This window comes from Geotrypetes seraphini, chromosome 1, assembly GCF_902459505.1.
Source record: "Geotrypetes seraphini chromosome 1, aGeoSer1.1, whole genome shotgun sequence".
In the NCBI taxonomy this organism is placed as follows: Eukaryota; Metazoa; Chordata; class Amphibia; order Gymnophiona; family Dermophiidae; genus Geotrypetes; species Geotrypetes seraphini.
The window spans coordinates 88252501-88275834 of NC_047084.1; the positions used below are offsets into that span (position 1 = coordinate 88252501).

The 23334-nt window shown below is 43.7% G+C and overlaps 1 protein-coding gene across 2 annotated transcripts in view; it reads left to right on the forward strand.

Moving 5' to 3' along the window:
- The window catches only part of CTIF (cap binding complex dependent translation initiation factor), a 463145-nt gene that overhangs the window by 422801 nt on the left and 17010 nt on the right, over positions 1 to 23334 (forward strand). For both annotated transcript variants that reach the window (XM_033934740.1, XM_033934750.1), the window contains exon 11: positions 19187 to 19240. In XM_033934740.1, coding sequence (XP_033790631.1) covers positions 19187 to 19240 — 54 coding nt within the window. The remainder of the gene's footprint in view (positions 1 to 19186; positions 19241 to 23334) is intronic.

The window sequence follows — 23334 nt, forward strand, 5'->3', positions numbered from 1 at the left end:
CTGATAGGAATAGGATTACCAAATATCCGGATTTCCACGGGGGTCCGGATTGCTTTTCAAAACCCGGCACTTTGTCCGGGTTTTGAAAAGCCTCCTCAAATCGTGTCGGGCATGAACCCCACACCAGACTCCCAACACCCTTTCTCTCAGGGTTATCTGTCCAGGGCAACACTAGCTCAAGTGCCCCAAACCAGGGCCCCCTGGGCTAGGTACCACTCTCCCTTACGTAGTTTGGGAAGACATCCTTTCCTTTCCTCACTGCTGTCATCATATAAAACGCAGAACATTGGGATGCATCAGGAGTCGGAGCTAAATGCAGTAAGGCAGGGCTACTCGAATGGTGGACTGCAGTCCACAGTCCAGACCGCAAAGCCTTGTTGTGTAGATTGCTGGGGTGCAGTGCTCTTCCTCCCTCTCCTCGTGCCCGGGTCAACATCGTAGCAGCTCCCCTTCAGAGTCCTCCTTACTCCGCAGCGGATCATAGCATACAGAGTGCTGAAAGCTGGCTGTCTCTAATTGACAGAACCTTTTCTTTGCCGCACCTGCCTGTTTGTCTGTTTAGACCAGGGGTGTCAAAGTCCCTCCTCGAGGGCCGTAATCCAGTCGGGTTTTCAGGATTTCCCCAATGAATATGCATTGAAAGCAGTGCATGCACATAGATCTCATGCATATTCATTGGGGAAATCCTGAAAACCCGACTGGATTACGGCCCTCGAGGACCGACTTTGACACCTGTGGTTTAGACTGTAAGCTCTTTTGGGCAGGGACTTTCTCCTTCGTGACTCTCTACAGCACTGGTAGCACTCTATTAATAATAGTAGTAGTCCCTTTAAATATTAAATGATGTCAGAACCGCCAGACCAACTTGCTTTTCACTGCGTGTGATAACCAGTCCGTTTAGAAAGATATGAGGGAGGATAGGACAAAGTCAGCTTTTAGTCTATAAATAAGTCTGGTCCCTTCCAAAGCCAAGCCCAGTGGGCGTAGTAAGGGTGAGTTTCAAGTTCAAGTTTCAAGTTTATTTATTCTTGATGAATCGCCTATATAAATTGCTAGGCGATGTACAATGAAATAAGCGGCGCCCAAGGCTGTGGTGGCCTCTTCCCCGCCCTCTTCCCCCTCCCTGATGCCCGCGTCCCTTTCCCTTTTTAAACTTCTCTGGCGTGAGCAGCATGGCCACGTCTGTGTCGGATCACCCTAGGCGTGGGTCCCGGAAGTGACGTCAGAGAGAGTACCAATACGGACGGAGGAAGTAAAAAAAGGTACAGGGGAAAGCAAGGAGGAAGAGGCGTGCAAGCGCGGCAAGGGGAGGGCAGAGAAGAGGAGGGGTGCCGTATCCTTAGCAAGACAGCACCTGGTACGGACCACCCCCCTCCCCCCCCCAACTTGCTACGCCACTGGCCAAGCTCTTTTTCATCTGCTGTCTTAAGGATAAAAAAAAGTGTACAGATTGTCTTCGTTCAAGGTCATCAGGTTAACGCTTAATTAGACATGATCAGAATAGCAAGGTTCTCGCCTGAGAGGGATAAAGCATCTTTTCCATATCTGAAAACAAAAATAACTCCCAAGTTCGGTGTGACAGATCTTTTAAGCTAGAGATTTCTAGCTCAGTCCCTTCAAACGGAGAACAGTGTACAGTACAATACCCTGCTTCAAGGTGAGGATTGGCTGATTATCCTTGAAAAATTATTCTTATGCTGTGAAAAAGTTCTTGATCGCTTTGGGAGTAAGAAGTATAATGGGCCTCTTCACCCTTGAAAAGAGGAGACTGAGAGGGGACATGATCGAAACATTCAAGATAATGAAGGGAATAGACTTAGTAGATAAAGACAGGTTGTTTGCCCTCTCCAAGGTGGGAAGAATGAGAGGGCACTCTCTAAAGTTGGAAGGGAATAGATTCCGTACAAACATAAAGAAATTCTTCTTCACCCAGAGAGTGGTGGAAAACTAGAGCGCTCTTCCGGAGTCTGTTATAAGGGAAAACACCCTCCAGGGATTAAACACAAGATTGGACAAGTTTCTGCTGAACCAGAATAAACGTAGGTAGGGCAGGTCTTGGTTAGGGCACAGGTCTTTGACCTGGGGATTGCCGTGAGAGCGGACTGCTGGGTGCGATGGACCACTGGTCTGACCCGGGGCACACTAAACCTAGTGTCCCCCCGGCTCAAGACACCTGGAAAGGCGCTGGGTCGTCATGATGACATTACGTGCATGCGTGATGTCAGCGCGCCGACATCAGCGCATGCACAAAGACCCTTCAAATGGGCCTTGCGCCGAGAGAAGGACCTGCGCTGGAGAGAAGGGCCAGCAGAGAGAAGAGGTGCTGGCATCGGGAGATTGCTTACAGGACGTGCCTCTCTTTGCGAGAGGCACGTCCTGTAGACAGCTGGCACCGGCATCTCTCCTCTTCACCAGTGTACCAAGGCACACCTGAAATTTCAGGAGGCACACTGGTGTGCCGCGGCACACAGTTTACGATACACTGGTCTAATCCATAGTGTTCGGGCTCGCTGAGATGAATACGGACAGTCCCAATGCCGTTTAAGTCCAAGTTCATCCCCATACAGAGAGCCATTCTTTCTGCTAAAAATGAAGATGTCCATGAAATAAACAAATACTTCTCGTTTTACCAGGTGTAATCACTGAATACAGGTCATCGCATCGAAGTCTGCGCATGTGCAGAGACCTTCCCGCCATGGCCCTGAGTTTAGTGCGCCTCAACTTAGAAAAGTTTACCCTTTCTGGTGAAAGGGTGATTATAGATTTATGTTTTTGTTTTCACTTAACTGTGGTTTGGGGCTGTGGAGCTAGCCCCAGTAAAGATAAAACACAAAATCTGCAGACCTTCTGACAAATGGTTTGACACAGAACTCCTTCAATTAAAAAGACATTGCAGACACCTCGAAAGAGTCTGGAAAAAAAAGAACCAAGAACACACTAAAATAGCATGGAGAACCTCAATAAAACAATACAAGACCAAACTTAAAGAAAAACGAAAAGCTTATTACTCCAAACTAATCGGCACAGAAACCCTAGACACAAAAAAACTCTTCCAACTTGTAAAGAACCTCACAGACACCAAGCCATTCCTAGCCACACAAGGAACCTCCTCACCAACAGCTACCCAATTAGCAGACTACTTCAAAAACAAGATTATCATAATCAGAACCTCCTTCAATAACTCACCAACCCACCTCGACGAGATAATAATAAACCCTACAACAGGAGATGCCACTGCAGCTGACAGGTACTGGATCAACTTCCCAGTGGTACAATGGTCGGACATGAACCGACTCTACAAAAAATATAGCCAAGCGTCATGCGACCTGAACAACTGCCCCTCGTACCTGCTTACAAATGCCTCCCCCAAATTCAGAATCAGCCTCATGCAATGGATTCAAACTACTCTCACGGAAGGCCAATACCCACAAGACCAAGGAGAAATCATAATCACCCCAATACTGAAAGACCACAAAGGCCCAATAGACAACCCTTCCAACTATAGACCCATCGCATCAATACCATTATATGCTAAAATAATAGAAGGTTTAGTAGCACAATACCTCACAAATTACCTTGAAGACCACATCATACTTCACCCCACACAATCAGGGTTCAGATCCAACCACAGTACAGAGACACTACTAGTTTCTCTACTAGATATAGCCCGACAGCATCTTAGCAAAGGAAGAAGGATGCTAATTATCCAACTCGACCTCTCTGCCGCATTTGACCTGGTAGATCACACCATACTTCTTCAGATCCTAGAAGCCATAGGGATCTCAGGAGGGGTATACAATTGGTTCCAAGGATTCCTCAAAACAAGAACATACAGAGTAAAAACAAAAGATCTTATATCGGATTCCTGGTCTAACCCCTGTGGAGTACCTCAAGGGTCACCTCTGTCGCCCATGCTCTTCAACCTATTCATCTCCTCCCTTGGTACCATTCTAGACAACCTAGAAGTAACTTCATTCAGCTACACAGACGACATAACCATACTCCTCCCCTTCGACTCACAAGATTCCACTCCAATAGACAACCTGAAAAAACACTTGAAGCAGTGGAAAACTGGATGCTAGACCACAAACTGAAGCTCAACCCGGACAAAACAAAATTTTTATTGCTTGAAAAGGATAAAACCCCATCTATAACCGAGTTAGAAATAAAAGCCACCAAATACCCCATACAGCCCACTCTTAAACTCCTCGGAGTTACACTAGACAGATGCTGCACCTTGCAGGTCCAAATCAATAAAACAACACAAAAAGCATTCTTTACCATGCGCAACCTACGAAAAATAAGAAAGTTTTTCGACAAAGATAAATACAGACTCATAGTCCAAGCACTAGTCCTGAGTCTAGTGGACTACTGCAATATCCTCTATCTACCATGCCCCACATATTTAATAAAACAACTACAGACTGTACAGAACACAGCCCTCAGACTGATCTACTCACTTGGAAAATTTGATCACATCACCAATGCCTTCCTAGATTCACACTGGCTACCCATACAAGCCCGCATTCAATTCAAACTATACTGCTTACTATACAAAGCAGTAAACGGAACTGCACCTACCCACCTAAATAACTGCCTAAATCGGAACCTCTCATCCAGGCAAAGGAGAACCCAATCTCCATTCACCTTCCCCCCTTTCAAGGGAACTCAGCGCAAAAAGATGTATGACCACCTACTAGCAACACAGGCAGCAAAATTAGACCCCTACATCTCCAACCTGCTCATAGCAACAACTGACTACAAAACGTTCCGAAAAGAAATCAAAACCCTGCTATTCAAAAAATTTATCCAGCCAGCTTAACCCCTTCTCCTCCCCTTTTGCAATCTCCTCCCTCCCACCCTCTACCTGTATTACCCCAAAGACTCAACTATGTGAAAGCTTCTACTCTTTAACTTCCTCGTATTCTTCCAGCATCATCCGACACTTTTCCTATTCTCTCTACCTATCTGATACCCTCTTCTCAAAACTTTATTATGAACCAACTCCTTAATTGTACAATGTAACCAGCTCCTCATTTGTTACTCTTTCCTGGAAATGTCCAGTTCGCTTAATTGTAACTTTTGTTCCTGGAAATGTCCAGTCATCTTCTGATGTAATCCGCTTAGAACTGTAAGGTACAGGCGGAATAGAAGTCAGTAATGTAATGTAATGTAATTGACCATGCCATTAAAACCCCATTTAAAATCTTTTTTTTTTTAATTACTAATTTAGATTGTGTGCGTATATCTGTGCGGGGCCTAGCGATACCTTAAGTCAAAGCGCCTTCAAACACCTAACGATGCCTACCTGAAAAGTAAAGGGTCAAGTGGATGGGACTGCTTTTTCTGTGTGGTTTACACAATCAAAAGGGTTTTACATGGGTCAATGAAGTGTTAAGTGACTTGCCCAGAGGCACAAAGAGCTGCAGCGAGAATCAAACTCACAACCTAAGGGTGCTGAGGTAGCTGCTCTGACCACTAGGGCCACTCCTAGGACGGAGAATATGCTTGGTTGACATAGGCATCACTAGGCATGCAAGTTATTCATCGATAGATTAGGCCAGGTAAAACATGGCCTAATGTACCGGCGCCTACCTCTAGGATGCCTAGCAATGCATATGAATCTGGGGATTAATATAAGACTGGAATAATTTCTTCTTGCTATGATATTATAGATTGAGTCCAGTCATCAGTATAGCCATTTATTGTGGGGTTCTACATTTAGCAATGCATAAGCACGCCTTCATGCTTCTAAGCGTGATTCCATAAGCAGCACCTAGCGGTTAATTGACAACCGCGCCAACCAGTGCCAAGAAGCTGGACCTGTTTATAGAATTAGGTCCTGTTTATAGGCGCTGTTTATAGAATTAGGTCCCGAGAGTGTGAAATCATCTCTATACTAGGGCCTTGAAGTCATTTCTTCAACTGCTCAAGATCCAGATAAAAGGAGGTAAGGAGAAGTCGCCCACATCTAAAGCCTCTTTTTTAGAGGGGGGGAGGGGGAGGGAGTTACTGCCCTTCTAATCGGTGCCTATGAGACTGATCCACAAGTTCTTGCAGCTGAAGTTAGGGAAATGTGTGACTCCGTAGGGCATACCCTAAACACAAAAATAGCTAAAATGTATTCAGTAGGGCAAATGTGAGCAGGTGCTTTTGCTTCCCCCTTCCAAGCGTGCCCCCAGCTGATGGTTTCATGGTCATGGAATGGGTAATTATATGGCTGAATGAGGTTTTTTGTTGATAAGCTTCTTCGAAAGCAATATGAAGTTGGAAGCAATAAACCGTAAGAGCCAACAAAATGATTATGAGAAATTAGCATATGAAAAAAAACAACAACCCTGCAATAGATGAATACATTTTTTGAAAGGGGGGGGGGGAGGGATTTCCTTTCTGGGTGGTTTCTTTTCCAGATGTACTCGTCAGCTTCCCCGTCCCTCATAAATAGTATGAAGCAAATGGCCAGACAGTTCCATAGTTTGCTCAGGTCAACCACGGCAGCTTTTTCTATCATATTTGTAAATTTCAGCCGGAAATTAGGCAATAGGTGAAGAATATTATATTTTGAGCTGTATTTACCTGAAAGGAATGATTTTGTTTATTTTATTTTTGCCCCTGGGGAGATTAAAGTTTTATGAGGTATGTTGTCTTCCGCTGTCTCACTAAAAATAATTGCCCAGTAGAGACGGAAGTGAATGACCTCAAATCAGTTGCCTGTTTTTAAGCTTAAGTAACTAGATTCCAGAAATGACTGAGGGTGCACTGAAAGCTGGTAGAGAGGGGAATAATGTGCAAAGATAAAGAAACTGAAGTGTGCAATCCGGCGTATTCCAGAAGAGATGGGCAGGATGCTTAATAGCTTTAAGAGGCAGAATTGGATTTCAGATGCACAAAACACACGAGAAGGCCCTAGATAATATTTGGATTTCTGTTGTACTTTTTATCTGCGAATGTCCTGAAGGCAATCGGCATGGTTTTCACAGAAACAGGTGAAATAGGGGAGGATAACTTTCTATAGGTGGTGTCTATTTTTGTCCGCTGATATTTAGTTTTTGGAAATCAATTTGGGGACAAATAAATTTAGTTTTAGATTCAGATCTCTCATTAACATATGAAGCAATAATTTGTGGTACCATTTTACATATTAAACCTCCCTTTGACAAATATAAAAGCCGTCTTTTCTTGATTTTAACTGGTATTGGGGTTCAAACGATCACAAAAAATTGGAAAAATCATGATAGGTTAAATTACACATTTTGGTGGACAAATGTATGTACTACATATAGATTTGACAGAGTAAACGCAGAACGTTCAGGAAGTAGTGTTCTATTTAACAAAGTTTGGAATCCATTGGCATTATTTGCGAATTCAAAGTAATAGATAATATATTGCCTGCTGAGTTTTTGTGGGGGTTTTTTCATTACACATCTGGGTTGGGATGGGCGGGAGGGTTGGGTAGGGATAGATACTGATTAACATAGATATTGAATCTTCTTATTAAGATGTTTAATATTATGATGGAAGGGGGGCGGTTATAGTTATGATTCTATACTTTCTGCTTGTAATAGTGTTTTCTTGTAATATTTTCATGTTGTCGATTTACTGTATTACACTATTGTAATTTAATAAAATAATAAAAATTATTTTTAAAAAAAGAAGGCCCTAAATAATATTTGGATTTCTATTGTACTTTTTATCTGCGAATGTCCTGAAGGCAATCGGCATGGTTTTCACTGAAACAGGTGAAATAGGAGAGGATAACTTTTTTTTTTTTTTAACTTTAATTTTTATTGAATTTAACATACTTTGCAAGTATAACTACTTGGTTTAGAAAAATACAGAATCATGTTCCAAAAGAAAAACATCATTAAACATTACAATATTTAAAATAAATATATATATGAAACTTAACTCTTCCTTAGACCTCAATTAGGAGGAGGAAAAAAGAAAAGATATTATAGGGAGTAATATTACAATAATACAAAGGAAAAGGTAAAGACTTAAACGCTACAACCCGGCATTTCCTTTACGCTACACTCCCTCCACTAGATAAACCTTTGAGATCTAAAAAGGAACGTAGATGATCTGGTGTAAAGAACACATATTTCAGACCCCTAAACTTAATAACACATTTGCATGGATAAGCTAGCAAAAAAGTAGCACCTAGCTTCCTTGTCTCTTCTCTCATGCCCAAAAACATTTTTCGTCTTTCCTGGGTTATTCTAGTTACATCGTGGTATAACCATAAACGTTGACCACAAAAAAGTGATCCAGACTTTTTAAAGAATAACCTCGTAACTGCATTTAGAGGATAACTTTCTATAGGTGGTGTGGGTGAAGTAATGGGTCTCAAAGTTCGCCCATTTAAAAGTACACAAATATTTTATGGCTAAATTTCTGAGCCTTTTCTAAAGTATACATATGACGACTCTGTCAGTGTCTCGTAAACTTTTCCAAGCTGCGGCGCATTAAACCCAGGGCCGTGGCGGGAGGGTCTCTGCACATGCGCAGACTTCGATGCGATGATGTCATGCGCATGTGTGACGTCGTGACGTCCGCACATGTGTGGAGACTCCCTAGACGGGGCCCTGAGCTTGTTAATCCTAAAATGACTAAGCCGGTGGGGAGAGCATGAGAGGTGCCGCCTGACTCACTTATATGATGTACTTCTCGCGGTACACCCAGAATCTCGACATTGCAAACAATTTGTGATACACTAGTATATATAGTACCACTAAAGATACATAAATATTTGGTGTTACTTGCACAGACAAAAAGAACAGTGACTGGAACATATGCATTAAGGATTGAATTCTATATATAGCGCCTAAAAAATCGGCACCAAAAACCCCCCGCTTAAGTGCTGTTCTATAAAGTTAGGTGTGGTTTATAAAATAGCGCTTATGCCAGGGAGTCACGCCTAACCTTTGGCACAACCACTTGCGCCAGTGGAAATGTGATGCAAGTTAGACACAGATGCCCCTCATTCTATAATTACGTGCGTAAATGTGAGGAATGCCCCTGACCTAGGGTTGCCATATTTTGAGGCGCAAAAACCCGGACACATGGCCCCGCCCTGTTCCACCACCTGCCCCGCCCCACCCTAGCCCCACCCCCAGAAAGCCTCGTCTCTTCTTTCCCGACCTGCAGGTCATGCTTGGAGGGCCTCAAGCATGCGCAGATGTGTGTGACGTCATCCGCAAGTGCTCGGAGGCCCTTCAGATGCGGCAGGAGCTCATCGTGGCTTTCCAAAACCTGGACAAACTGCCGGGTTTTGGAAAGTTCATCCGGATACCTGGACTGTTCTCTAAAAAGAGGACATGTCCGGGTTTCCTGGATGTCCAGTTTACCCTGCCCTGACCCTCCTATTTCTGTTTCCCCTATTTTGAACCGTGCAGATCCCATGCCTAAAATTATGGGCATAAATATAAATTAAATCCAGTTAAGGTTGATAACTGCTTGTTAAGAAGCCAGTTATCAGTGCTAATTGGCTCACTATTCAGTTAATTTGCATATGCAAATAGGGCATGCTCCCAAATTGCTAGGACTATGGCAAACTTGTGTCCGCTAGCTCCGGATTTCCAGGAATTGTTTGTCCCACCTAAAGTGGATTCGCTGGTAGCGCAGGTGACTAAACGGACTCTCTGCCTAGTGCAGGAGAAGTAATCCTAAAGGATGTACAAGAACCGAGAGTGCATTAGGTCCTAAAAGAAAAGAAGACATTTGGAGGCCTTGGCTCTGGGGTTGAATGCGGTAGCAGCGGCTTCCTTTGTCTCACACGCCTGCCATACTAATTCAGAGGAGGACGCCTACCCCCAGTTGCTAATTTCAGGGGTGTATTATGTAGCAAATGCTTTTTATGACATGTTCATGGTCATGAGCAAAGTCTCTGCTTATTCTTTCTCTGGCAGTGAAATGCTCTGGATCAGGCAATGGGTGGGAGATTCTGCTTCCAAGGCTACCTTTCAAGGGCCGCATGCTCTTTGGCAAAGGGTTTGGATGGTCCTGTGGCCAGTGGGGCAGTTTGCCTCCCTAAGTCTTTGACTGACAGTAGATCACAAAACCCCTTGGAGGGGCACAGGTCATGGTTCTTTTCGTGGTTCTCAACGGTTTTGTCAGAACTTGGCAGGGACCTCTGCTCAAAGGTCATTTCAAGGATCTAGACCAGGGATAGGCAACGAGGACCGCAATCCAGTCAGGTTTTCAGGATTTCCCCAATGAATATGCATGAGATCTATTTGCATGCAGTGCCTCCATAGTATGCAAATAGATCTCATGCTGATTCATTGGGGAAATCCTAAAAACCCGACTGGATTGCGGCCCTCGTTGCCCACCCTTTGTCTAGACAGAGGTTTAGAGGCATCATCTGGGTCTTATTCCCAGTGAACTCTGTCTATGTATGACAGAATCACTGCATCAGCAATAAGAGATCTTAAAATAAGATTTTGTTGGGAGTTTGTGAAGAACCATATCAGAGAGGAGACACTGTCTTGGGCCTTCCAGGCAAAGGGCTCTCAGGCTCTTGGGCAAGCATTCAAAAAGGAAAGGGTGAAGTAATGGCTGAGAGCTCGGATTGTAACACCTAAGAGCTGCTCCTGTCTTCCTACAGACAAAAGACATTCAATGAAACCTGCTTGATGGTGTCCTGTCTGTCTGACCTATTTAGATTATAAGCTCTTTGAGCTTGGACTGTCTATTACATATTTAATGTACAGTGCTGCATATGCCTTGCAGCACTATAGAATTATAGTATTCTAGTACATTTAAATGGAAATTTTCACCCAAAAGTACTGGTAGCTTCTCACTGCAAGTTTCCAAGTCTAAGTAAAAAAAAAACAACAAAATTTAATTTTGAAACTGAAGCATAATACTGTGCATCTTTTTTTTTTCTCAGAGAAACATTCTAGTCTCTATTGGAACCACTGTACTATTTAAAATCTGGACAGGAATTGCTTCATTTCCCCTTCTCTGGGGCACTATGATCACGTTTATGGACTCATACCATAAGAGCTTGTGACTCAGTTAGCATTGCTCAGTCAAGCTTCTTGATCATACATCAAGCTCTCTGAACCTTTCTCAAATTCCATAGAGCTGATCTGCTACAGGATGTGGTTGTATAAACTAAAGTTGAGAACATTTGCTTATATGTTTCCCCCTGCAGCATCTCTCCCCTCTCTTGCCCCTCTGCTCCTCCTGCAACAGCTCTCTCCTCTCTTGCCCTTCTTCCCCCACAGCATCTTTCTCCTGTCTTGCCCCTTCTCCCTTCCCACGACATCTTTCTCCTGTCTTGCCCCTTCTCCCTTCCCACGGCATCTTTCTCCTGTCTTGCCCCTTCTCCCTTCCCACGGCATCTTTCGCCTGTCTTGCCCCTTCTCCCTTCCCACGGCATCTTTCTCCTGTCTTGCCCCTTCTCCCTTCCCACGGCATCTTTCTCCTGTCTTGCCCCTTCTCCCTTCCCACGGCATCTTTCTCCTGTCTTGCCCCTTCTCCCTTCCCACGGCATCTTTCTCCTGTCTTGCCCCCTCTCCCTTCCCACGGCATCTTTCTCCTGTCTTGCCCCCTCTCCCTTCCCACGGCATCTTTCTCCTGTCTTGCCCCCTCTCCCTTCCCACGGCATCTTTCTCCTGTCTTGCCCCTTCTCCCTTCCAACGGCATCTTTCTCCTGTTTTGCCCCTTCTCCCTTCCCACGGCATCTTTCGCCTGTCTTGCCCCTTCTCCCTTCCCACGGCATCTTTCTCCTGTCTTGCCCCTTCTCCCTTCCCACGGCATCTTTCTCCTGTCTTGCCCCTTCTCCCTTCCCACAGCATCTTTCTCCTGTCTTGCCCCTTCTCCCTTCCCACAGCATCTTTCTCCTGTCTTGCCCCCTCTCCCTTCCCACGGCATCTTTCTCCTGTCTTGCCCCCTCTCCCTTCCCACGGCATCTTTCTCCTGTCTTGCCCCCTCTCCCTTCCCACGGCATCTTTCTCCTGTCTTGCCCCCTCTCCCTTCCCACAGCATCTTTCTCCTATCTTTCCCTTTCCCCACTCTTGCCCCTCTCCACACGCCTACAGCATTTCTCCCCTTCTTTTTCCATGTAGCATCTCTTCCTTCTCCTCCCTATGCAGCAACTCTCCCCATTCTTGCCTTTCCCCCTCCCCATACAGCATCTCTTCTTCCCAATGTCCATAAATTCTCCCTGCCTCCCCCCCCATGTCTTCCTGAATGAGCTTCTCCATAAGTTCTGATGATGGGCCCAGGGTAAAACTCTACTGCCCTGCACCTCCCTTGCTCCCTCCCTTCAGCAGCTAGCTTCTTCTAAGAGCCAGTAGTACTGATTCCTAGTGCTGCCTGCCGTTGACCCAGAAGCCTTCTCTCTGCCACAGGGACAATCCGGAAATGATAGCAGGTAGAAAAAAAGGACTCAAGCTCCGCTGAGAAAGAGAAGTCTTTGCAGGGGAAAGACCACTTTGAGTAAAGCTTATATACTAAGCAAGAGTGGCTGCAGTATGTATGGGACTACATTACACCAAGTGCATAATTCATATACTATGACAGGAATTAACTGGAACACTAAAATCCTAAGAAGTGAGAATAAAACACATTTTAGGCTATGATATAAAAATAGTACAAGGTACAAGGCTGCGGGGACAGAACAGAAGGTAAAGGCCAAACCAGAGAGGCTTGCATCCTGAAGATGAACGCACGCTGCATAAATGACACCCTCAGGAGTGTTTGAGTTTCCCAGACCGTGGGATGATTTTCCAAGATGATGTCTGCTCATCAAAGAAGGAGTAATGTGTTTTCCACAGGAGACTGGCTAATCTTTAAACTAGGGTCATTGGGGATGGCCGAACAAAGTCCCCAGGTATGAAAATCTCTCAAGTAAAACTGTTAAGGTGGCAGTTCTATAAGCGGGTGCCAAGATTCCATCATGGAATGCTATTGTAACCCAGTATTGGCGCACCTTACATTTAGGCACCTGCGGTTACATCCGACGTAAATGTGGTATCTACCACAGGCTGGCAAGGTTAATATGTGAGGTCTATAAATCAGCGGAAATGTCATGGATAAAAATAAATATAATGAAACAATATGTACTGTACAGGGGGAGGCGCATTGTGGAAAAAGTGAACGCAAAGATGTCAATTAGCTAAACTCTCTAATATGGGAGTTCCTGGGAAATACGGGAGAGTTGGTCAGGCCCTTCAATTAGGTCTCTAATACGGGAGTTCCCGGGAAATACGGGAAAGTTTGTCATGCCCTTCAATTAGATCTCTAATACGGGAGTTCCCGAGAAATACGGGAGAGTTGGTCAGGCCCTTCAATTAGGTCTCTAATACGGGAGAGTTGGTCAGGTCCTTCAATTAGGTCTCTAATACGGGAGTTCCCGGGAAATACGGGAGAGTTGGTCAGACCCTTCAATTAGGTCTCTAACACGGGAGTTCCTGAGAAATACAGGAGAGTTGGTCAGGCCCTTCAATTAGGTCTCTAATACGGGAGTTCCCGGGAAATACGGGAGAGTTCATCATGCCCTTCAATTAAGTCTCTAATACAGGAGTTCCTGGGAAATATGGGAGAGTTGGTTACCCTACTTGATTCTCAAAAATAATAGCTGAAAAGGTAACAAAAAGGGCCAGGAGTAGGACCACAAAAGGCAAGCACAAATAGAAATGGAAGTGAGGTAGACTCTGAATGATTTTTAAAATATTGTGTTCGTGAAGAGCTATCGAAAGGTGGACAAAGCAATGAGACCAGATGATATATATGAGGATTCTGAAGTAACTTAGGGGAAGTATTGATGGCCCCAGTGTCTGACCCTTTTACATAGAAACATGATGTCAGATAAAGGCCAAATGGCCCATCTGCAGCATCCCCTATCTCCTCCTCTCCCTAAGAGATCCCACATGCCTGTCCCACGCTTTCTTGAATTCAGACAGTTTTTGGCTCCACCACTTCTACTAGGAGACTATTCCATGCATTTACCACTCTTTCTGTAAAAATGTATTTCCTTAGAGTACTCCTGAGCCTAATCACCTCTTAACTCTATTCACTTATGCGGATGATATTTTTATTTTGATAGAGATAGATCCGGACATTACTGACCTATCATCTAAGGTAAATCTTTGTATTTCAAAACTTCAAGCCTGGGCTCAGTTCGTCTGGATGAAGCTTAATACAACAAAAACCAAATTATTATGGTTAGGCCCAAAATTGGACTGTCTTCCTCTTTCTGTAGCTTTAGTTTCTGGATCCTCTCTACCGATTGAGTTTGGGAGTTTTTCTTGACTTCTCTCTCTTTTAAAGATCAAATTAACTCCGTGATCAAGAAATGTTTTTTTTAATCTACATATGCTGAGGAAGGTTAGACATCTCTTTCATCATTGTCATTTTTCCACCTTAGTTCAGTCAATTATTTTATCTCGTCTCAACTATTGCAATGTTATTTACCTTGTTGTTACAAAAATTTGCCTCTACAGAGTGCAATTAATTCAAAATACTGCTGTGAAATTGATTTTTGGGAAACGTAAATTTGATCCCGTGACGCCGTTGCTTCATTGGCTCCCAGTTTGTTTTAGAGTTCAATTTAAGTGTGCCTGTGTTGTTTTAAAAATTTTATATGGTATTTTTACTCCTCTCCTTCCTCTATCCTGGAATGTTTATAGATTTTTTTTTGCAAGAGGTGATCAACAATTCAAATTATCTTTTCCTTCCAAAAAAGGGATTAAGGGAGTTAAGTTTTTCAGTCACTCTCTGATTTTTAAGCTATCTCAACTGTGGAATGACCTTCCACTTCTTTTAAGAAGTTCCGGCTCACTTTAACCTTTTCGCAAATCCTGAAAAACTACTTTATTTGCTAAACACTTTGCTACCTAACTTAGTCTTATTTTTTTCTGGTTTTTTATTCAATAATTTAACTATTGTAAATCGAGTCGAGCTTTCCTTGAATGATGATTCGGTTTATAAAGTCAAGCATTAGATTAGATTAACTTCATCCTATGCCATCTCATTCCAGGGCTTCCTTTCAAATGATAGCGACTCGCCTTAGGCTCATTTGTGCCACATGGGTATTTAAACATCTCTATCAATTTCCCTGTGTCTAGGACTCTTTCTGTGCCTGTTTAAATGCTTTCTCCCCACCAAGCAGTCCTCTCCATGTCTGTCCCTCTCCGTGCCCAACACTGCTTTAAGGGGGGGGGGACTGCCCAGGGTGCCGTCTTGGTGGGGGCGCTGGCACCTCCCCCGCTCCTTCCAACACGCGTGCGTGCCTTCACGTCACCTTACCTCTCCGCAGCTCTACCCTGCTGCTCGCGTCAGTATTGACGCTCCCCTCTGGGTCCTGTGACTAGAAAGTGACATCAGAGGGAGAGCCGATGCCAACACAGGCAGAAAGGTGGAGATGCCACTCATACCGGGGAAGCTAAACTGGTATGAGGGAAGGGGCGCGCGGCAGGGATGGGGGGAGAAGAGAGCGAGGGGGGATACCACTGCCCCGGTCGCCTCCCACCCTCGCTGTGCCAGTGCTTCAGTGCCTTTGTCCCTACACTCCTGTCCCCATCGGATGTCTTCTCTTTTTATGTTGCCAGAATCGCCAACCCCTGAGCCAGAGTGGTAGGAAGAGCACCATATTTTTTCTGTTAGGGGGAGAATGGAGGGGGAGGGTGGGGGGGGGCCTTAGGGAAAACTTCAGAATTTAAGCCCTGGGTGAGAGGTTCTAGAACTCTTTGGAAAGGGAAACGTGAGCTAATGATAGTTAAAGAGAAGTGCAGGTCTTTTCCTGGCTTCGTCTACTGTGCTACTATGTTAAAAAAAGAGAAAAAGTAGGTAAGGGTGTAGGTGTTAAGACTTGTAAGGGAATAAATCAATTAGAAATGAAGAAAACAAAAATTTATGCAAAACAAAAACTAATATAAACCAGAGAACAAATTCATATCAAGTTGTATTGAATTACCAGACCTCAAATACCCAAGGCACCACTTGAATGATTTTTCATGCCCTTACTGGGGTGGTAAATTCATCCTTGGTCTTGGTAAAGTGATTTGTGCTGTGAAAACTTATTTAAATATTTTTAATATCCATTTTCAACAAATATAAAGTGCGTAAGGTGCTAGAGGAAGAAAAGCACTTATCTTTTGTGCCCAACGGCTGCCCATCCATTTCACACTCAGTTTCACTCCTTCTATTGCTGCACCAAACTTATTTAAAGAGCTTTCACGGAGCCACAATAAACACATCCGCACAGCAAATACTAAAGCACTTTATATTTATTGAAAATTGATATTACAAATATTTAAATAAATTTTCACAGCACAAGTCACTTTACCAAGACCAATGATGAATTTACCACCCCAGTAAGGGCATGAAAAATCATTCAAGTGGTGCCTTGGGTATTTGAGATCTGGTAATTCAATACAACTTGATATGAATTTGTTCTCTGGTTTATATAAGGCTTGTAAGGGAGGCATTCGTAGAAGGGTACAGGATCCAAGGTGTGATGGAGGAAGAGAAAGCAAACACGGGGGGGGGGGAGGGGGGAGAGGAGAGCAGAAAGAGGTACAGGAGATGGGAGGGACACGGATGAGGGGTCCTGAAATCCTCTGTTACATAATTCTGAATGGAGAGACATTCAGTGCTTTACATTATGGTGGCATAACGTCATAGGAAAACAGTTGAAATCCAGCAATACTCAAGAGTCTACTGAGTTGTGGCTCCCTCGGGGACCCATAATTGTGAATTTCCTGTCTTTTGTACATTTGTTGGCAATCTAATATTACTATAGCCCAGGTTTTGTAAATCAGTGTCACAGTATGTTGTGGAATATGCCAGTAATAACTAATAGCAGAATTTTGTAACTGTCTATATAAGTGAAAAGCAGTCGCACACTTTCATTTCATGGCTGGTTACAAAGTGACAGTGTGCACTTAAGTTCTCCCATACAATGTGAAGGGGGCTGGGAAGCAATTTTAGACTTGGTGTATACATTTATATTAATTTATATTAATGCTCTTCGCTTTGAAAGTTTTTGGAATTGAAAGTGAAAAATCAAGTTACCAGATGCACTAAACTAAACCTTGAATTTCTGGCTCTTGGCACTTGGAAGATATTCATTTAGGGTAAATATTCAGCCGGCAGGGGATAAATATTCAGTGTTATTTTCGCCACCGCTACCGTTATGCCCAGGTATTCAGTGCCAAGCCATGTCTGGGCACTGGTATTGAATTATCTGGGTCTGTGAGCATGATTATCCCTTATCTGATTAAGTGCAATATTCAGCCGGATAAAGATAAGACTTGAGTTTTAAGCAGTGCAATTTATCTGGTAAGCTTAGTACTCCAGACAGAATTCTGCAGATTTCTTCACCCCTCTTGAGATGTATAGGATTCTGTACATGCTGTGCAGAATTCAGTGCAAACGCAGGCAGTACAGGAGGAAGTGACCCGCTGCACAGCAAGTCACTTCCTTATCTTGTGCCGGCTTAGACACGACTGTTTATGTGAACCACAATCTGGTTCATGCAGAATTCTGTCAGGAGTAACTAAGGCAGTTAAATGCTGAATGTCAGCACTTAACTACACAGGGTGCAGACTCCGTCCCTGGATCTCCCACAAAATAGTCAGCTTTGTGTGTGGCAGTGGTGGAATTCAGCAGCGTGATCTGGTTAAGTGCCACCGAATATATCAATGGATAGCCCCATTCAGGTGATTTAAATGGCCAGGAACCAGTTGAATTACTTTGGATATTGACCCCCATTTGGGGGGGGGGATTTGGTCCGTGCCTTTTTTGGTTGCAGATCAAGGTAAATTACATTCAGGTACAGTAGGTATTTCCCTGTCCCTAAAAGGATCACAATTTTAGTTTCTGTTGGAGGCAATAGATACAATCACTAGTGATAGGGCACACTAGTGATAGGATTTGTAGGTACTTGGAGGGCCTCAGAAAAAATAGTCAATATCTTATTAAAGAAATGACAATTTTGCAAGAGGTAAAACTCTTTATAGTTTATAAATATTTCCTTTTGGCTAAGTCTTACTAATACTATTGTAATTTATAGCTAAAGAGACATATGATCAAGAAGCTGTTTTATTTTACTTTTGTGATTATTATAAACATACCGAGGGTCTCAAAATAGTACCTGGCAGGCCACGAGTTTGAGACCACTGTGATAGGGCATGCCAAAGAGCAAAGCATGCCACGTGAGAGCAATGGCTTCCGAAATTTAATTAATATAATATAAATTGTGAGGGAGCACCCCCAGAGTAAAGTTGAAAGCTCTTAAGAGTAACTCAAACGAGCAACTCTGGTGCTTACAAGAAGCAAAGCCTGCAATGCATCGCGGGCCAGCCGCACACCATCATCTGGGCGCTCCCGTGTGCAAATTAGTGCTCAAATAAATCAATTGGTGAAAACAGTGGTTCACATAAATATATAAGGAATGCCAAAGAAAAACATCAAGCTCGCATGGCATACGATGCCCCAAGTGCCGAGCCCTTTGGCATGCCCTATCACTAGTGATTTGTATCTTTTAAGCATTTGAGAATTCTTTTTTGGGGCTAATTTTTTTGCTGTATCGTGGAGGCAATAGATAAGCAGGTGACCCAGGACCACAAGGAAAAACATTGGGATATGAACTGAGCATAGCCCACTGCTCTTAACCGTATGCGCTGTCTTCAGTGTTTAAAGTTCTCTCTGAATCATCTCCTTTTTTGATTCTCCAAACTTGTTTTGAAGGGGTATAGTCAGAAGAATATAGTGCAGATTGTAGACCAGCTGGAAAGTAGGCAGCGTGGTCTGGTAAGGAGGATCAGGCCGATGACTTATGGCAGTGGTCCCCAACCCTGTCCTGGTGGACCACCAGGCCAATCAGATTTTCAGGCTAGCCCTAATGAATATGCATGGAGCAGATTGGCAAGCCTAAAACTTCCATTATATGAAAATCTCTTTCCTGCATATTCATTAGGGCTAGCCTGAAAACCCGATTGGACTGGTGGTCCACCAGGATAGGGTTGGGGACCACTGACTTATGGGGTTCAGAGCAACACTGGAACCTGAGAGTCCAAAAGAGGCTTTGGCAAAGCCCTTTTGCCACTCTGACTGCAAACAAGCCGAAACAGGGAACGGCAGAGATTCAGATGTGACCAATTGTAGCAGGACTGCCCTTGGCCCACCTAAGACATATTTATTAATCTTGACCCTTTGTTTCTGTTGTTTTTAGTTGTTGCAGTCCCAGGATGTGAAAGAAGATGCAGTTCTCTGCTGTTCTATGGAGGTAAGTGGAAATATTTATCTAGCTTTTCCAATTTGCCCTTGTTTGAGGGTTTATTTTTCTTAATGTTTGTTATTGTGTGTGTGCGCGAATGCCTTCCCGACGTCGCTCGTTACCAGAAGCTTTTCAAAACCCGGACAAAGTGCTGGGTTTTGAAAAGCCGTCCGGAGAAATCCAGACATAATAATAACAGTTTATATATCATAGGACCATGAAGTTCTATGCGGTTTACAATGATTAATAGATGTTACAGATTGAGTAGATTTAACAAAGTTAAGGGTTAGTAATTAACAGTTCTGGGGAATCAGTAGTTGTGGACTAAGATTGTATAGGTCAGTTACCTAAATACTAGAGAATGACACGGTGACAAAATTCATCACCGTTCCCATCCCCGCGGATAACCGCGGGAAACCATCTTCATGTCATTCTTTAAGGAGAGAGGGAAGAATCAGAGTATGAATGACCACAACCACTGACCACTGGTGTAGAAGGACTGAGATTGAAATAGACACTACAGAATGACAGTCTCTGGTATCCAGAGCAGATATTGTGATGTCATAATGCCTCATTCCACCAGTGCCTAAGAGCCAATCACATCAGTGATGTCATAATGGCTTCATTATTCTTGGCTCACATAAGAATCAGAGTATGAATGGCCACAACCACTGACCCGCAAGCTTTGCTTTGAAGAATGCTGGTGTAGAAGGACTGAGGTTGAAACAGACACTACAGAATGACAGTCTCTGGTATCCAGAGCAGATATTGTGATGTCATAATGCCTCATTCCACCAGTGCCTAAGAGCCAATCACATCAGTGATGTCATAATGGCTTCATTATTCTTGGCTCACATAAGAATCAGAGTATGAATGGCCACAACCACTGACCCGCAAGCTTTGCTTTGAAGAATGCTGGTGTAGAAGGACTGAGGTTGAAACAGACACTACAGAATGACAGTCTCTGGTATCCAGAGCAGATATTGTGATGTCATAATGCCTCATTCCACCAGTGCCTAAGAGCCAATCACATCAGTGATGTCACAATGGCTTCATTATCCTTGGCTCACATAAGAATCAGAGTATGAATGGCCACAACCACTGACCCTCAAGCTTTGCTTTGAAGAATGCTGGTGTAGAAGGACCGAGGTTGAAATAGACACTAGAAAATGACATGGGATTATTTCCCGTGGTTATCCACGGGGACGGGAATGGTGATGAATTTTGTCACCGTGTCATTCTCTACTAAATACTTCAAGAACAGATATGTTTTTAGTTGTTTCCTAAATTCCCCATAAGTAATATGGTAACCCTAGGTTTAGTAGTCTCCTTCTGCTCCTTAGGGATTCCAGCTCAGTTGGAATCAACATCAGTTGGTGCTGCAGTCTTGCGAGCACTCATTTGGGAGAGTTCCCCCATCTTAAGCCCCACTTCTATCTAACCCAGCCATCGCACTGACTGTCATGTTTCAGCCACACACTGTAGACTGCAGCTTCCTACAGAAGCTGGTCTGATAAGTAAGGGTCAGTATTGTGTGGTACCTAGATGCTGCCTCCTCCTGTCCCCTTTAAACTGTAACTATTGCCTTCCTCGTTTTCCCCCAACTCAAGCTAGCCTAAAAAGCAGAAACTGGACTGCACTGCCACTGAGCCATCAGGTCAGCCCCATTGCTTTGGTTTCCTAAAACAAATGCAGTATTCCATGACATAAGAACATAAGAATAGCCTTACTAGGTCAGACCAATGGTCCATCAAGCCCAGTAACCCGTTCTCACGGGGGCCAATCCAGGTCACTAGAACCTGGCCAGAACCTAAGGAGTAGCAACGTTCCATTCAGAATCCTAAAGAATAGCAAGATTCTGGAATCCCAAAGAGTAACAAAAGGTTCCGGAACCCCAAATAGTAGCAACATTCCATGCTACCGATCCAGGGCAAGAGGTGGCTTCCACCATGTCTTTCTCAATAAGACTATGGACTTTTCCTCCGGGAAATTGTCCATGCCATCTATGCCAGACCAGTCCAGAACAATTGGGTTATGTCCATCTACCAGCAGATGGAAGCAGAGAAAACATAGTCCCAAGAGCTTTACCTTTTAAGGGTATTGGTCAACTTGGAATGTTCAGTATGTTTCTCTATCTCCAAACTGATGGTGGATGGATTGTGCAGCTTCTTCTTGGTGCTTGTCTAGTAATTTCTGACCCAGTTAATTTTGGGTGACAGTAGAGCAAGGGATTATGCTGGTCATCTTTGCTCAGGTTATAGTCTGAACTTTCTCATTGAGCTTGGATGACATCCAAAGGTTCTCTATGTCCCTCTTCTCCCCAGCTTGGGTTATCATTTAAAAGATTTGAAAAGCAGGCAGTCAGGTAAGTAAGGGATGTCTGACTTCTGCACAGAAAAATTAATATTATAAAGTAGGATTTGGGGTGAGTGTAGGCTGCATGCCTTTCTACTGAGGCTAAGTGTATTATTTTTCTGCTCATATTTGACCAGGAGCTGGCTTAATTCATGAGACTAGGATTGGAAGTTATTGGCCAGATCTGACGTGGATTCTCTAACAGGATAGGGGAGGAGTTTTCCAAGTCAGGGCCCAAAACAGTTAAATGTGTCGCTTCAGACAAGTATAGGGTACCAAAATAAGACTACTGAATAAATGGTCTACAAAGTAATCTGTGAGTGGTTGCCTAGCATGTAAGTACGGAATGCAGAAAACACTCCCCCCTCCACTTAATTCTGTAATCTTGCTTAATTCATTTAAGCTCTTACTATTGTGTGTGCAGGGTATAGAATATTGCTCATGCATAACTGAATTTTTAAATTAGGGCTAATTGATGTTGACAGTAGTTGGCTATAATTGGAGTTATGTGGTGCTAATTTGCAGTTATGCGTGTAGCTGCACATAGGGCTAGATTCACTAAGCAAACCGATCGTGTACCGATCGGTTTGCGAGCCCTTTGTGACCCGATTTCCCTCCTGCAGTATTCACTCACCTGTTTTAAGATCCTATTCCGGCCCGCGCATGCAAATGAGCGGAACTGCATGCAAAGTAGGCAGGGATGCGATTCACTAAACAAATTTGCCGATTCGACTGTGCTGGCCCATCAACCCATAAAAGCAACTGCTGAGGACCAGTCGCTGAAGCACTTTCCGACTGCCTTCTGCCGCCCTGCTCTCAGCCACGATCTCCTGATTCCCCGATCTGCCTGCCTGCCTGCCTGCCCCAACTGTAGCTGCCCTGATCGCCTGCCTGACCCGACGCTGCCCTGATCGCCTGCCTGCCCCGACTCTCCCACCCTTCCCCACAGTGTAAGCCTGTGGTTTTAACCACAGGCTGTAAAAAAAAGTTTAAAAAAAGAAAAAAAAAAAGTGCCGGGCCGGAGGTCCAGCGCATGCGCAGACATCTAAAGATGGAGATTGCTATAGAGCGATCCGTGCCAGCAGATGGGGGCATTCCACCGATCGCCCCCATCTGCATGTTGCAGTTTGGTGATTTCGTCGGACCTGCCCAGATCGGGCAGGTTGGTGAATCTAGCCCATAGTATTTTATAAGCTTAAGTTTCAAGTTTATTAAAATTTTGATATACCACCTTATCATTTATTTCAAGGTGGTTATACATTTTAAAATAGGGTAGAAACAGATAATACAATTTAACATAACTTTGACAAAATAAACATACATGATTAGACAAAACAATGACATACACGACTGAACAAACGGGTATGAGTGGAAAAAAGGGAGAGAACTACAGTGATGAAAGAAAAGTTAGATATAAAGGTATAAACAAGAGGGTGGGGTTAAAAACAAGTAAGTCCAATACGAATGGACTCATAAAAGATTTTAAAAAATATTAAAATCCTTAAAAGGACACTCACACTTGAAAGGCATCTTTAAAAAGGAATGTCTTAAGGAAAGATTTAACTTTCTCGAGATTAGTTATCTCTCTTAGAGCATTTGGTGCCAAATTCAAGAGGGTTGGGGCAACTACTGAAAAGATGGTGTTTCTTACAATGTTAATATGATTTGAGGCTGGGATTGCTAATAAATTTTGCTCCGAGGAACGAAGAAAACGCGATGTGGCGTACGGTATCAAAAATTTATTAATG